The sequence below is a fragment of the Hippopotamus amphibius genome, chromosome 6 (genome assembly GCF_030028045.1).
Source record: "Hippopotamus amphibius kiboko isolate mHipAmp2 chromosome 6, mHipAmp2.hap2, whole genome shotgun sequence".
Taxonomy (NCBI): domain Eukaryota; kingdom Metazoa; phylum Chordata; class Mammalia; order Artiodactyla; family Hippopotamidae; genus Hippopotamus; species Hippopotamus amphibius.
In genome coordinates this window covers 114614322-114630660 of record NC_080191.1, presented here as the reverse complement: position 1 = coordinate 114630660, position 16339 = coordinate 114614322, and the positions used below count along the sequence as shown (strand labels likewise).

General features: G+C 44.5%; 1 protein-coding gene across 1 annotated transcript in view; it reads right to left on the bottom strand.

Moving 5' to 3' along the window:
* The window catches only part of LOC130855064 (serotransferrin-like), a 28065-nt gene that overhangs the window by 2782 nt on the left and 8944 nt on the right, over positions 1–16339 (bottom strand). The window contains exons 7-15 of the mRNA XM_057737919.1: positions 15681–15853; positions 14800–14980; positions 13129–13283; positions 11123–11213; positions 10487–10525; positions 8990–9148; positions 6322–6466; positions 5098–5162; positions 768–952 (exon numbers count right to left, since the gene is read on the bottom strand). Of these exons, the coding sequence (XP_057593902.1) occupies positions 768–952; positions 5098–5162; positions 6322–6466; positions 8990–9148; positions 10487–10525; positions 11123–11213; positions 13129–13283; positions 14800–14980; positions 15681–15853 (1193 nt within the window). The remainder of the gene's footprint in view (positions 1–767; positions 953–5097; positions 5163–6321; positions 6467–8989; positions 9149–10486; positions 10526–11122; positions 11214–13128; positions 13284–14799; positions 14981–15680; positions 15854–16339) is intronic.

Sequence of the window (16339 nt, the reverse complement as noted above, 5' to 3'; positions counted from 1 at the left end):
CATCTTTGATCCTGTCTTGATAAGAGGCTCGACTCTTCCAGGCCTTCTAAGATTATAAATGAAATAATGATTACAGAAAGTTTAGCATTCCATCTAGCACTTAGGAAATGTTCATTAAATGCTAATTATTAGTATCATTTACCTTCAGAGGACTCACAAAGGTGTGCTATCTTAATTTTTAAAAGAAGAAAACTAATGGTGGATCAACAGACAGGAAGCTGTCCCTGAGGGGAGGGTGGTGGTGGTGTTTGTGGGTGGAGGGGTCTTTAGGATTAAAATACTCAGGAGGCCCTTCTCCCCATAAGGCCAGCCCTGGATTGGTTGTTTTCCCCAAAGGACAAGTTCCCTGAGGGTAGGGTTTCCAGGTTCTTCTGCCTGTTGGATGATTCTCAGTCTGCCTAAGCAAGAGAAGTACTGAATACATTTCATGACTTGTATCTAGAAAGGCTGGGAAACAGGATCAGTCACCTTCATTTTAAAAAAGGCAGAAGTGGGGAAGATGAGGGTACCACAGAGCAAGGTCAGGATTGAGCTGGAAGGCAGATGCTTGGACCCTGGGACACGTGCATCAGATGGGGTCTGATCTCCAGTGAGCAGAATATATAAGCAGAGCCAGGCCTGGGAGATTCAGTTCCATAATCCATCCCTCCCAGTTCTAACTTTCAGAAAAAGAATGCTGGAGTGTAGGCTAGTACTCAGCTGGGAAATCCCCAAATAATCCACACTCCCCCAAGAAGAAAGGGTTGGAGGCCCTGGCTGGTCCATACCTGCTGTTTGTCTAATATGCTGCGAACACACGCTGCCTTATCTTCCCGTGTGACCACAGCATGATTCGGGCCTGAGGCCAGGTTGCAGTTCAGAGCATCGTCTACAGACTTCCTGGTTCCATCAGTGCACAGCAGCTCATAATCAACCTTCTTCAGGTTTTTTGCCCACTCTTCAGTGTTACTTCCTGGGTATGGAAAAGGTGGGTCAGCCACAGCTTTGATCAAGGCACCCTCACTGGGGAGATGGGACCAACCCACTGGCGTGTGGAGGGCCTGGACCCAGTGGCCAGCAGGCGTTACAGTGACGTGGAGAGGAAGAGAGTTACCAGGAATTCCCTGGGACCATTCCTTTCAATCTGCCCACCCAGCCAGGGGAGAGTGAACCACATTCTGTGGACGACATTCAAAAAAATCTTCAGGGCTTCCTAGGTGGCTCAGTGGTTAAGAATCTGCCTGCCAATGCAGGGGACGCAGGTTCGATCCCTGACCCAGGAAGATATCACAGGCTGTGGAGCAGCTAAGCCTGTGCGCCACAACTACTGAGCCTGCGCTCTAGAGCCCATGAGCCACAACTATTGAGCCTGTGTGCTACAACTACTGAAGCTTGTGCGCCTAGAGCCCATGTTCTGCAACAAGAGAAGCCACCACAATGAAAAACCCACACACCACAATGAAGGGTAGCCCCTGCTCAATGCAACTAAAGAAAGCCCGTGTGCAGCAACGAAGACTCAATGCAGCCAATCAATCAATCAATTAATTAATTTTTTTAAAATCTTCATTTCTACTAAATTCCAAAGCATTTGGACCTCTTGCTCCAGTGTAGAAGGAATGTGACCCTCTAAGCAGGTTTGTGCTGTACCGTCTGGCACTAGCAAGCAAAAGAACTTTCCCCAGAGGCCCTTTTGGAAGGTGGCCCAGTGTTTGAAATCTGGCTCACTCTTACAAGTTCTACGGAAAGCACGCATGCCTCTGTGCATACAGCCCCTTGCTTCATCTTTTCTGTATTCGCTCTGAAAAAAAGAACATCTCACCCATTCTCAGGGTTTAAGCTTCTTCCTCCTGAGGCAATTCTCAAATAGGTTTTCCTGGTTTTTGCTTCTCTGCCAAAATACAGGATTGCAGTCTTCTTCTTAATTTAATTTTCCTCTAATTTTTCTCACTTAATTGAACAACTAATATATGAATTCAGTATTTTAAGAGTTTAAATTTATATATAAAGTAAAAATACCCCTTTTCCTACACTCTCCACATGTACACTTTTGGTTTTAATAGAAAACTCCAAATTGCCTGCCTCTCTTCCCACAAGTACCTGAGTATACGAGGGTGAGTCAAAAATTATCCGCACTCTGCACGTTAACTCTGAAAGGCTAGCTGGAGAAGGCAAGGTTTCAGATATGTCCTGTAACGTGTATAGGCTTGAGAGGAGGAGAAAGGAAGCTTCTATGTGGGCGGATGGAGGGCTCTATCAAGACTCAAGGACAGATATGTGCCTGGTGTGGAGGAGAACAGCCCCACTGGAACAGAGTCTAGGGCAGTCAGGCTAAACATGCCCAGGTCCTCAAGGCCCTGAGTGTGGGATGGAGTGTGACACTTAGGTAGGAAGAAAAGTGGTCTGTGAGAATTTATGAATGGAAATCAGTGTTAATGTATGAGCCTGAAACAGCGCAATTAGGAAAAATGAAATGGGAGGTGATTTGGTCTGGGTTAGGAGCAGTGGGCATCTAGAAGGGCATGATAAAAAATTTTCTTTCCAGTACAAACAATGCTTGTTTACTGCAGCTCATTCTTAAAATACAACATAGTTTAAGGAAGAAGACTTTGAAACCCAGTAGAATCCCACAGCATTCACTTTCAACATTGGTACATTTCTTCTAGTCTTTTTTCTAGACTCATATAATGTCCAGACACATATCTACAGAATTAGACCATACAGTCTACCTGCCTTTGTATCCTGATTCTTCCATATCATAACATACCACAGAATTGAATGAAGAAATACATATTTTGAAGAAACAAAAAAAAACATACTGACTGAGAGGTTAATCTAGACTTGACTGGCAGGGCATGTAATGAACTCCTCCGTAGGGACAGAGGCTGTGTGAAGGGGACTGGGTTTTGAGACAGGTGTGAGGAAGTTGGATTTATACAGGTTGAGGTTACAGTGTCAGTGTACTTTGTACGTAAAGATGACCACAGGGCAAATAGAGATCCTGGGATGTTATTTAGATGGGAGGTGGGCCTCCTCTATAAAATTGCCCTCAGAAGGTAAGGCTTTTGGAGCCTTTGCAAAGAGAGTTGAGGCCCCATATATATACAATGGAATATTACTCAGCTATAAAAAGGAATGAGATGGAGCTATATGTACTGAGGTGGATAGACCTAGAGTCTGTCATACAGAATGAAGTAAGTCAGAAAGAGAAAGACAAATATTGTATGCTAACTCATATATACAGAATCTAAAAATAGTACTGATGAACTCAGTGACAAGACAAGAACAAGGACACAGATGCAGAGAATGGACTGGAGAACTCGAGGTTTGGGGGGCGGGGGGTGAAGGGGAAGCTGAGAGGAAGCGAGAGAGTAGCACAGACATATATATAGTACCAACTGTTAAATAGATAGCCAGTGGGAAGTTGCTGTATAACAAAGGGAGTTCAACTCAAGGATGGATGATGCCTTAGAGGACTGGGACGGGGAAGATGGGCAGGAGTCGAGGCAGGAAGGGAATACGGGGATATGTGTATAAATACAGATGATTGAACTTGGTGTACCTCAAAAAATAATAATAAATAAATTTTAAAAATTAAAAAAAAAATTAAAAAAAAAAAAAAAAGAGAGAGTTGAGGCCTAGAAAGGGGAGCCCTACTCAGAAGGGTACAAAGAGAAATCAAGGGATGACAAAGAACCAGCCTAGGGTAACACTCAGGTAGCAGGAAAAAGGACAGCCCTTAAAGGAAAAAACAAAAGTAACAGGGGGGAAGAAAGAAAAATTAGCCAAACCAATATTCCTGCAAGTAAGTACTTAGCAACGTCTGTGTGCCACATAAGTGTGGTTGGTGTTGGGACGTAAGAAGAGGAAAAAAGAGCTCTCTGTGGCCATAGTTTATTACAGAATGTGACGAATTCAATAACGAGAGCAATATGGACAGAGGATTCTGTTGTGGGATGGAGGTGTGCCATTGGGGAAGGCTTCTTAGAGGAGATGGTCCTGCACCAGTTCACGCTAAAGGAGTTGTTGGAAAAATTGGAGGTTGGGTAAAGGGACATGAGGGAGGGAGGGAAGTGATAACTGCCTGGACTTAGGGGATAACATAAGCAGTTGGTGATAGAGAGTGGGCAAGTGGAATGCTCATTCTTACCGACATTTTTAAAATTTTGTCTTGTTTATTCATGTCATGGCCATCTAATATTCACCCACTAGTTTTATTACCCATTGATGATCCTTGCTTGAATCCATTATTCCTGTATTGGTTGCCAGATGATAGTTTGTTAACTTCGTAATGATTTCTGCATCTGTAATTAGCATTCTAAAATAAGGAAGATGTTTCCCTCATACTCCTTTGTTTAATCAGGATGGATTGATGTGTTCTTATTTTATTCAATGGGTTATTATCTCTTACTACTATTATAATTTCTTTTAATGCTCAAAATGTCCCAGATTTGGCCAGTGGAGGGCATTCACAATGGCTCCTGTGTGTTTTGACACTTCCCGTCTCTCTGAGCTCTTCAGCATGACGTTACAAGCTCACCTTATACTTTTCCTGCCCCAGTCCCAGAATCAGCTATTTTTCCAAGGGGCCTTGGTTCCTTCTATTGGAGAATGGTTCTAGAAGCCAAGGTCTTGGTGCTCATTCCTACAAGGGTGCCACTCTCTGTATGTTTTCCCCAGTGGACCTATAATATATTTAAATATGTAGTGGACCTAGAAATATGAGAAATAAAGGACCTTTTGGGGATAATTCACAAAATTTGAATAGGGACTGTGGACGTGATGAGTATTAAATCCACGTTAGTATAAATTTCCTGATCTTGCTCATGTAAGTATGTGAAAGTCCTTGTTCTTAGGAAATGTGCACTGATGTATTTAGGGGAAGGGAGGCACAGTGCCTGCACCTGTGGAAAGGCTGCTGGGAGAGAATTCAGGGCCACTGGGAAGCCATGGTCCTTACCATTCTGCCTACCCAAGTGAACACTTCTCTCCTCACTGGGCAAACAGGTTGAGAACCAGAGCTCTGGACCCTGACAGAGTCCATAACACTTCCACAAAGACATCTTGAACAGAAGTGAACCAGTGACCCTGATTTATGGGGACTAAGGGTTGTGCACATACCATCAGTGTTCTCTTTGACAGTCTGGTCCTTCACAAAGGCCACATCTCCCTTCTCAACCAGACACCTGCAGAGTCCCAGAAAGGGAGAGAGAAGAAAAGAGATGAGAGACACATCTGTCATTCAGAAAGTCCACCTTATAGATCCAGGGCTGGCCATCTGTTATCAGCCATTGTGACTCCCATTGGATCACTAACCTAGTATCACTAACCTTACACATTACTAATGTTAGTAATAAAAAGAAAATAAGACCTCTGTTATGCTTTGTGGTTATACAATTTCACTTCTACACACTAAATTCTAAATTCTGGCACATTTTCTCAACAGAGCTACATCCTTTTCCTAGCTTCAACACAAATATTAGAGGGGCATTTTTCTAGCAAGGTGATTCCTTATTCATAGTCTACTTGTAAAATTGGAAATTTGTGGACTGTGAATTGTGCTTACTCTAACTCACAACATGGTTCTAACTGGAAGACTGGGATAATCTTTGTTTTGCCTTCCCTCGTGAGAATTTTAGTTACAATACCACCATCGTCATGAAGCTGATGGATTCATGAACCACTAAGTAACACAGGCCTAAGTCAGACAGGAGAGTTAAAAACATAAGGTCGTAAAGTGTACAGGTGTCTCTTTAAAAATGATAAAGACTCCATGAGATAGAAATGTAACCAAAGATGTAGAAATCATGTACTTTACCTTTGTACTGATATATTTCCATAGTTGTAGGTTCCCCCAGAGGTGAATGGAAGAGCATGAGCCAGACGCTTGACTCCTGTGTTTATTTAATTATGGTACAGTTTCCTCACCTGGCCCTAGTGACATTAGGTGCCAGATAATTCTTTGTTGTAGGGTGCTGTCCTATGTGTGTAGGATGTTTAGCAGCCTCTCCCAATTAGATGCCAGCACCCCCAACTCCACTGATAATCAAAAACATCTTCAGACACTGCCAAATGTCCCTTGAGGAGCAAATCACCCCCTGTTGAGAACTTCTGACCTGCACCATACTGCCAGTCTTTGCTGTCTATGACAGCCAGGTCTGGAGACCATATCCTGGAGGGACCTGGATGCCTCTTCACACAGGTTTCTATATATGTTTGTAAATGTGACACCGAACATGCAGGACTAATGGGCTAGGAATGTAAGAATCTCACCTGAGTTTCTGAAAAGGAATCTTGTCAAGGCTGGGATTATTATTATTTTTGTATGAGGATTATAAGACTTACCTGAAAGCCCCTGCGTAGCCATAGTATCTCTCATTGTTGTTGGGAAGACACTCCCTTCCAGGAAACTTTTCTGAGCCGATGCACAGAGCACAGAGGTTGGAATTTACCTGAGACCCAGGGGCACAGCTTTCACTGAAAAATTTATCTGTGCAGAAGGACAAGAGAAAGTCAACTCTTCTTGAGTCACTATGAGTGGCCTTTATCTGAAACATCACAGGTGTGTATGGCCCAGGATCGGTAGAACATACTTGCTATGTGACCTGCCATCAATTTGGGATCTGCCAGGCTGTAGGCTTTGAAAGGAAACTTAACTGAGGCTGGGAATGGTGAGTGACCAGTACAATTCAGGTGGAGGGGATTCCATCAGCATCCCAATGGTGTCATCATTCACCAAAAGAGAGATGAGATGGAAATGATATGAAAGTTGACTAAAAGGAGGTAAAATTGAAGGTCTCACTCTCTGAGTTGTGCCACTTGTTTTCAGGTGTTTCTTTTCTCTGGTATTTATTAGAAGAGCAAGCTCAAGAATGTGCTGGGGAATTTCACTCACAGTTCAGCTGCTCTCGCATGGCTGTATAACTGCCAGGAGGCTCAGGAGAGCAGAGGTGTTGCCCTTGCTGGTGGGCAACAGAACTCCTGAATGTCACCCCAGCCAGGCTTTGCTTCCTGTCAAACCGGTGTCACAGAACATGTCAGTGCAGAAATGTGATTGCCATCTCCAAATCCGCACCGCCCCTTTAGAGGCCTCTCCTTTTAAAGTAGCTACACATATTTGGAGGTGGCAGGGAGGAAGTACTCAGGAAGTTAAAGAAAATAAGAACCATGAGAAAACATGTCCATGGTGAACTTACAAATTTGAGGAGGCAGAACTAAGCTCATACCTGAAGATATTCAGAGGACACAGAGAATAAACTGATTTCCACCTTCGAAGGGGCCTAGGAGCTGAGCAGTCATTTGGTGAGACTGCCAAGATCTTAAAGAGACCCAAGGATCCCTCCTACCACGTTGCCTAGAAAGTCCCAGGGCTTGTAGCTGTCCACCCAATGGCCATTTCCCCTTGCTTCTTCATAATAAAGATCAAGTTGTTTTTTTCTTTTAATTTTTTCTCCATTAATTTTTTATTGAGATATAATTGGCATATAACATTATATTAATTTCAGGTGTATATGACATGGTTCGCTATTGTGACTATATTGTGAAATAACCACCACAATAGGTCTAATTAACATCCATCACCATACAGGGTTAAAATTTTTTTTTCTTTTGGCTAGGACTTCCAAACTGTGTTGGATAAAGGTGGTGATACTAGGCATCCTTGTCTTGTTCCTGATCTTAGAGCAAATGCTTTCAGCTTTTCACTGTTGAGTGTGGGTTTGTCATATATGGCCTTTTTGTGTTGAAGTATGTTCCCTCTATGCCCACTTTCTGGAGAGTTTTTATTATAAATGGATGATGAATTTTATCAAAAGCTTTTTCTGCATCTATCGAGATGATCATATGATTTTTATTTTTCAATTTGTTAATGTGGTGTATCACATTAAAATTTTTTTCTTGTGATGGGAATTTTTTAAGAGCTGCTCTCTTAGCAACTTTGATATATGCAATACGGCGTTAACTATACTCACCATGGTGTACATAACATCCGCATGACCAATTTGCCCATTCCCAACCCCTGCCTCTGGCAACCACTAATCTGCTTACTGTGTCTGTGAGCTTGGGTTGTTTTGTTTTATTTTTGTTTAGATTCCACATGTAAATGAGAGCATATGGTATTTGTCTTTCTCTGCCTGACTTATTTCACTTATTTCACATTGTGCCCTCGGGATCCATCCATGTTGTTGCAAGTGGCAAGATTTCTTCTTTTTAATGACTGATAGATATTCTATTGTGTATATATAAACCACAATTTCTTTATCCATTCATTCATGATGGACACTTCACTTCTTTCTGTATCATGACCATTGTAAATAATACTGCAGTGAACATGTGGGTGCATATCTTTTCGAGTTAGTATTTTTGTTTGCTTCCAGTAAATACCCAGAAGTGAAATTGTTGGACCATATGGTAGTTCTATTTTTAATTTTTTTTAACAAAAATCTAGTTTTATTTGGGGTAGAAATGTGCCCAAATAAAAGATGGCATTTTTAAGCCTCTTTGACAGCTAAATGTGACTATGTGCCCAAGTTCAGGGCAATGAGAAGTTAGCTGAAGTAATTGGGGTAGAGTTCCTGAATGGCTCCTTTAACAAGGTGGTGCATACATCAAGGGCCCTTACTCCTTGTTCCTTGAGGTTGCCTGGATCACGGATCTAATGGCAACCATGGGTGACCTTGAAGATGGAGGCCCCGTGCTGAGAATGATGGAGCAGTAAGAGAGAGGAGCCTGGGCTTCTAATGACAGTACCAGCCATGGACTGTTGTCTCTGGTCTTTTTCATGAGAGAGAGAAGTAAACACATATTCACTTAAGCCATTGTGTGCAACTGAAAAGTACCATTCTGATCCACCTCCCAGCCCCACCATTTCTTTTAGATATTTCCTTGAACTTCACTAAACCAAACTGTATTACCATAGAACTAGGGCCATGGCATCTTATACCATACCACACTCTTCCCAGTATACCTCTTTCCACCTGGCCCTGACAACAGTGCCCTCCCAGAGCTCACTCACCAAATTGACAGCTCTTAGTCTTGTCGTAGAGCAGACCCATGGGGATGTTCCAGCCAGCAGTTCTGTCTACTGCGGTGTGGCAGGACTTCCTGCCTTTTAGATTGTTCCAGTTGAGATCAGCACCTGATGATTTCTTAACCACAGCCACAGCAAGGTATCCTACAAGAAAAACACCCCAAAAGGGAGTATTAACACCTCTGGGCCCTCCAAAGTGTCTGTCTACAATCAAAGCCTGCCATCTCCCTATGGAGTAAAATTATCCCAAGTCATTCCTTTTCTTTTTGCAAGGGTCTTCCCAATAACTGACTGAGGGGAGCTACAAGTCATTCCAGGAGGTGGAGATTAATATGAACTTTAAAAACAGGATAGTAAGAATACGTAATCATCAGAGCAATGGCTGGTGTGTAACCCTTCCCCAAATGCATGGAGCTACTGACATAAACCAGCAACTCACCCTCCACTGTGGAATAGCAGAGGAATGGATACTGACGGGTACGTTAGGAAAGAGTGGTAAATGAGCAGTAAAGCACAGGGATATTCTGGCCAGATATTTTGCGGTAAGAAGAATACAGGTTTACACCAAAATAAATAAGCAAAGTGGAAACTCAAAATCAAGTTAGCTGCCATCATTAGCAGCAAATACATGCTGCTCTTTAAAACTGGAACTAGAAAGAATATCAACTCATGATTTCAGTTTTCCAGTGTAATTAATTCAGGAAATTGTTTCCAACAGAAAAGATGCAAAACTTATTGTTCATGGAGTAAGAAGGGTTATATTTTCGGCAAATAGCTTGGTTCCGAGTATGATGGGGGGAGGCTGGGAACTGAGGCTCGGGTAACTGAGAAAAGTGATGAGGACAGACTTGCACACTAATGGCTGGAAATGACCTGCAGGACTTGAGCGCGGGCCCCAGAGCCCGCTTTGATAAGATTTCCTGTCTTGGTCCTGCCACATCGTCCCAGATCCATCACCAGCCAGAGCCCTGGGTGAGAGCCAGGTTGGCCTGGGTTCTGGGGCCTAGCCCTGGCTGGGAGGCTGGGCACTTTCATGCCCCTAGACATCTGCCTGTGTGAGCCTCTCCCCTCAGCCCTGCGAGGCGCCTATCAGCAAGGCTCCTGGGCTGGTGCTAACTCTCATCTAAAACTTTGCAGGCCTCGTGCAATAGAGGCAGTCAGGAGTGGGGAGGGGGGCCTGTATTTGCTTGCCTAATGTGGGAGTCCAAGCCACTTGTAACCTCTCTGAGCTGCTGGCCCTCTTATGCATCCTTAGAGGACAAAGAGACATACCTTATCGGATTATATGGGCAGTCCCGTGTGCAAGTCATGGCAAGTGTAGAGGAGTAATCATCATGGCCAATGACTCTCCTTCCATGATTCTTTTGCATTCTGAAAACGGGTCTCTTATCTACTTTGGATTTCAATTTAAGCTTATCTTACCCTTTCCCAAAAGCAATGGGAATTTATCTTAAACTCATGAGGTTACCAATCTCAACTCACCTTCCTCTGGTTTATTTTTACACAGTGTGCCCGTCGTTTCTGTAGGGCAGAAAACAAAGACGGCATTAAGCACTCATTTACAGATTGGAAATCATCTTTCCCATGTGCAGCTCAGAATTTAAAGAGCCAGGAAAACTCTGTACATATCACCAGTTTCCAAAAGGTTCAGGCTGTCTGGATTATGCAAGTTCACTTTAGCTCCCTGGCCCTTGGAATTTAGCCCCAAATTGTAAATTTCAAGTTTCCCACTCTATCTATCCTGTGGCCACAGTGGTCTCTGCCAATTGTACATGAATCTCTCCACCAGGGCAACAGGAGAAGTGTGAGCTTTGGAAGCAAGAAAATCTGCCAGGAATCCCAAATGAGAATCTAGCTGTCCTCTGCAGAGGATCACTTTTAGCTAGAACTTCCCAGTGCAAAGCCTCCAACTCCCTTGTGGAAGGTATGATAGAAGACCCCATCCTTCAAGATAACTGTTGGGACTAGAGATGAGGGAGCCCAGAGGCTAGGAAGTAGGAGGTGCTCCGTAAACAAGAGCTTTATGGCCTATATGGTATAAATCAGGCTGTGATTTTCCATTTCCTCTCTCCATGGCCCAGAGGAAATGAAACACTTAGAGTAGCAATTTCCACTTACTGTGGTTCTCTGCCAGGACAGGTACTAGACCACATTTGCCTGCTATGTAGATGTGGCCTGCATCCAAGCTCATGGCATCAGCTTCTCCTCTCTGCAAAGACACAGCACATCACAGCAGGCGAAAAGTGACCATCTCCTGTCCCACATGCCCTTCCAGCTGTTTCCTTGAAGCAGCCTTGCCAGCACAGGTCATGAAGGCCCCGGGAGACAGAAGGTGCTGGTACTGGACCCCCAAAGGATCAGTCAGGCACACCAAACATAGAAAATAAAATGTACTCCCATTTTCACCCAAACAATGATGAACTGATTGATGATCAACTCTGGGTGCTTTGTTTAGTTTCTTCAGGAGCAAAGACCCACATCCTCTGTTCCCCTGTCCTCTCATGGGACACACTATCCCAGAGATCCTCTCACAACACCTTTCTGATGCCATGAATTCTCATTTGCAAGATGAATGGAGTCAGGGACTCAGGGCTGTGCCTGTGGCATAGAGTGCCTCCTGATGGGGGCCCCAGCCCTGAATATTGGCCACATTGGCCGAGTGCTATTTCAGTGTGTGGTAAATACAAGATCTTTAATGAATGAGTCAGATAAACTCAAATGATCTGTTAGATCTAATGACCTAATAGAGCTAATAAGCCCCAAATTTCAGAGATGCTTAAATTCAACAAGACTGCCAAGTTTTCCTTCGGGTCTAGAAATATACTTTTGAAGAATATACCCTAAAGGAATAATCAGATATGTGGGAAACTACTTGGGCAAAATGTGTGAGTAAAAACACGCAAGTATGATTCATAATAGCACAAAGATAGGACCAAACTTAATGCTCAATAGCAAGGAAATGGTTCAACAAATTGCAGTACATCCACACTCTGGAATAGCTGTCAAATTAAAACATCGTGTTTTCATGGAGACAACGTAAATGTCCATCAACAGGTGAACGGTTAAAGAAGATGTGGTACATATACGCAAGGGAATACTATAAAAAAAAAAGAATGAAATAGTGAAGTGATGCCTGGAGATTATCATAGGCACTCACTTACTTCTGACTTAAGTAAGTCAAAGAGAAAGCAGATACTATATGACACCATTTATATGTGGAACCTAAAATATGACACAAATGAATTTATCTACAAAACAGAAAGAGACTCACAGACGTAGAGAACAGACTTGTGGTTGCCAAGGTGGGGGACGGGGGGGAGAATGGATTGGGAGTTTGGGATTAGCAGATGCAAACTATTATATATAGAATGGATAAATAACAAGGTCCTACTGTATAACACAGGGAACTAGATTCAACATCCCATAATAAACCATAATGGAAAAGAAAAAATTTAAATTTAAATTTGAAAACAGAAAAAGAAAAAAAAAAGTCCCCCATAAACTTGGTCCCCAGACTTAACCACTGTAAACAGAATAGTGTATCGTCTTTCAAAAATAAACTGAAATATATATTTTTTAAATTATGTTTTCAAAGGATGATTTGTGACAAGGGAAAAGCTCCCTAGATGACATTAGGTGAGAAAAGGGTGTTAAATTGTATGTATGATATGAGCACAGTTAACAGGATTTTCTCTGAGTTACAAGGTTACAATTAGTTTTTATGTATTTTCTTTATATCCTTCAGTTTTTCAACATTCTCTAAAAGCAAACATGGGATGCTCTTGTGATCAACAAAGCTGAACTTCCGCGTGCTCGCACAATAACACGACCCCATCACATTTGCCGTGGCACACCATGGGTCTCAGGCTCCCCCACACTGAGGTCCAGCCTCCCTAAGTAGACACGGCTCAGACTGCGCTCCACTGCGTGCTAACACCAGGAGGAAACAAGCCTTAAGCAGCCCTTCAGATCCACAAGCTCAAAGGTCCTGAGGCTCCCACAGTGCGGGCAAGATTCCTGGGAACTTGGCTCTTCACATCGTTCCTAGGAACACTCACTCAGCCTTGGGGACAGGCAGGCGGCAATGGCAGGGACGCTGCCCTACGGAGGCAGGAGTGACATACCGCGATCTTGGCAATGCAGTCTTCCGTGGTCTCTGCTGTTTCACAGTCTATTTTTCCATCACTATTTATACTCCACTCATCACACTTTTCCCTCTCCTGTTGGCCCACTGCACACCACTTAACCTTCTTGCATTCACCCGTTGGGGTGACTGGGCCTAGGACATAAGGAAGAGAAGCAGAGATGAGAAGAGGCCCAGATGTTGCCTGCTGGTTATGTTACTGTCTGCATGAAAACTCTGGGATTCTTCAGCATTTCAGATCCCATTCCAGGAATTAATCTCTTAGATATCAAAGGCAGTAACCATCTCTTGGTTGGCTTCTCATCATTTAGATTTAACTTAAAATTATTTCTTGTGAGAAGTCAACTCGACTCCCAACCCCAAGGCACTCTATCACTTCAGGCTGGAGTTTTTTCCCCCTCTTTGTTTAGAAATTGCACTTAACCGTCTGAGCTGATGTTATATATTTATTCATTGTTTACTGTCTGTTCCGTGCAGGAGAACATAAGCTTGGCCAGGCAAGGGCCATGCCTGTCTTGTTCCCCACGGCACCCTTAGTGCCTGGCTCATGGTCAGCACAATAAATGTCTGTTGAGTAAATGGACACTTACCCAACTTTCAGACCCAGCTCAACAGGCACTTCCTCAGGGAAGCCTTACCTCAATTCCGGGAATTGTCTTTCTTTGCTTTGCACTCTCGTAGAGCCGTGATATTTTGTTCTGGGTTTTTGTTTTTATTTTCCTTCTACTGAGGAAATCTCTCATTTTTAATTGATCATTCAATGGAGTGACTATTCCTTCAACATTTGTCTTCCCCACTGGTCTGAAAGTTCCATGACAGCAGAATCTAATATATCTTTGACTCACCATTGTATGCCCAGCATGTTGCATAGTTTATAGCTAGATGGTCAGTACATGTCTGTTGAATGAATGAATGTTCAGACACATCCTCAGTGACACAAGGAAATTCAGGAGCAGCATCGACCTGTCTAAAACGCCAGCTTCCCCATGGCACATGCTGACCATAGTGTTGGCTTCAGATGTGCACATTTGTAGCAATTTCATTCTATTCACCTTACTTTGTGCCAGGCTAATTCGCTTCACAAAGTGGGTAGGGTAGCCCTGGTTTATACACAGGAAACAGTGCTGGCATCTATACAAATCATTTGTTTTTTATTGGCTGTGTTGGGTGTTTGTTGCTGTGTGTGGGCTTTCTGTAGTTGCAGAGAGTGGGGGCTACTCTTCATTGTGGTGCATGGGCTTCTCACTGTGGTGGCTTCCCTTGTTGCGGAGCACGGGCGCTAGGCTCACGGGCTTCAGTAGTTGTGGCGCACAGGCTTAGTTGCTTCGAGGCATGTGGGATCTTCCCGGACCAGGGCTTGAACCTGTGTGCCCTGCATTGGCAGGCGGATTCTTAACCACTGAGCCACCAGGGAAGCCTCTATACAAATCACTTTAAGCGTGAATTTCCTTTAATGCCCTTTGGTGTTGTCCAGGCCCATCTCAGGATGACTAATGCCATTTAGCCTCCATCTAACACTGGGCTGCACAGGCCGTGCAGATAAAGGATTGTCGGGACAAGTGTTCAGTACCTGGAAAGACTCTATTGCTGGGCCCCACCCTCCCCAGGTTTCCAGGCTCCTAGAGCCACATGATCCTTCCCAAATACTTACGTGTCTTTTCTTCTCTTAGGTTCTGAAGAGCAGTGACATACTCATATCCCAGGTACAGCTGGGGGTCCAGCTTGGGGGGAATCTTTAAAAACCCCTTGGCAGAGTCCTTAAACAGCAGGTCCTTATCAGGAGCAGAGCTGAAGAGCTTGAAGTCTTCAGATGTGCCTATGCCAAAGTGTTCCTGTTTGGAGTAAAACACAGATTTGAATGGCTACAGCAACGAGGAATGCTGCAAAATAGGACCGAAGAAAATTTTAAAACTCAGGAAACTAAATTAAAACTGTGAAGATTTCAAGATGCCAGGAGAGACGGCAGTCGGACCTGCTCTCCCCGCACCCCCCACCCCCGCCAGCACCTTCTCCATTCACAGCCCCCTTGGGCTGCATAACAAACACCCAATGTCGCTGAACGTGTTTCTGTGCCTGTCTCCCTGGCTGGATGACAGCTCACGGAGCACAAGAAACGGATCTCCTTCAGAGGCTGACACTGTGTGGTTGCCTTGATGGACAGATGGACAGGTGGGAGGGCTGGATAAGAGAATGTTGGCTCAGTTCTGGCATTCTCCTGCTCTAGTGAAGGAAAGCTAGCTGTGTGTGCAGTCAGGCTGAGGGACCTTGGAAGAAAGATCATTTCTTTTCCATCAGGAGAGAAACGGATGTCCGGAATGTAAGAGTCTGGCAGATGATAATGCAGGACGAGGCTCTGTGCAGCTCCAAGAAGGCTTTGCTGGGTGCTTTCTTACAAGCGGATGGTGTGTGGCATGGTCCCCACTGTGTCCTGAATACAGAAGGACTTCTACAGTGGCAAGAAGGAAGTGAAGGAAAATGCCCCAAATGCAAGCAGGCACTGCTAAGCGGGAAAGAGGACAGGCGATTCGATACCTGGGCCTTGTTGAGAAGCTCCCAGATCAAGTGCTCCTTGCCGTCCACACTTCGGGCCACAACGGCATGGGAAGGGACCCGGGCCAGGTGGCAATTCTTGTATTCGTTCACAGGCCTCCGGCCGCCCTGGCAAAGCAGTTCATAGTCTTCCTGGTCCTTCTCAGGCAGGTTGTCTGCGGGAGGGAAGCCCACATGAGCCGATGGCAGGCAGAGCGTGGGCTGCGGTGTGCCCCCTCTTCTCCCTCGCTTCCCCACGGAATGATAAACTGTGTGAGCTGTGAAGCCTGGAGTGAACAGTGAGGGCCAGAAGGAAACTGACTTGCTTCAGAGCCCACAGCCAGTTACAGGTAAAGAAGCTTCCGATGCCCAGTGCAGGGGTGACTGCCTGCACCACAAAAGGTCTCATCTCAGCAGGCTGACTGCAGGCCAAGGTCGGCCAGATGTGCTCCCAACCCTTTGCTATTGCAACACTGACCAGGAGAAAGGGTCCCAGTGTCCAGGAGGTTGAATGATAGGATGAGGCCCAGGAGTCCAGGCGGGGGCCCCAAAGGCATACACCTTTGCACAGGTAAACACCCCAGCGGTGAGAAAGGAGGAACACACTATGCTCGCTCGTGTCGGACTACTGAGGATGAAAAAGGAGGCAGGAAGAAAAGGGA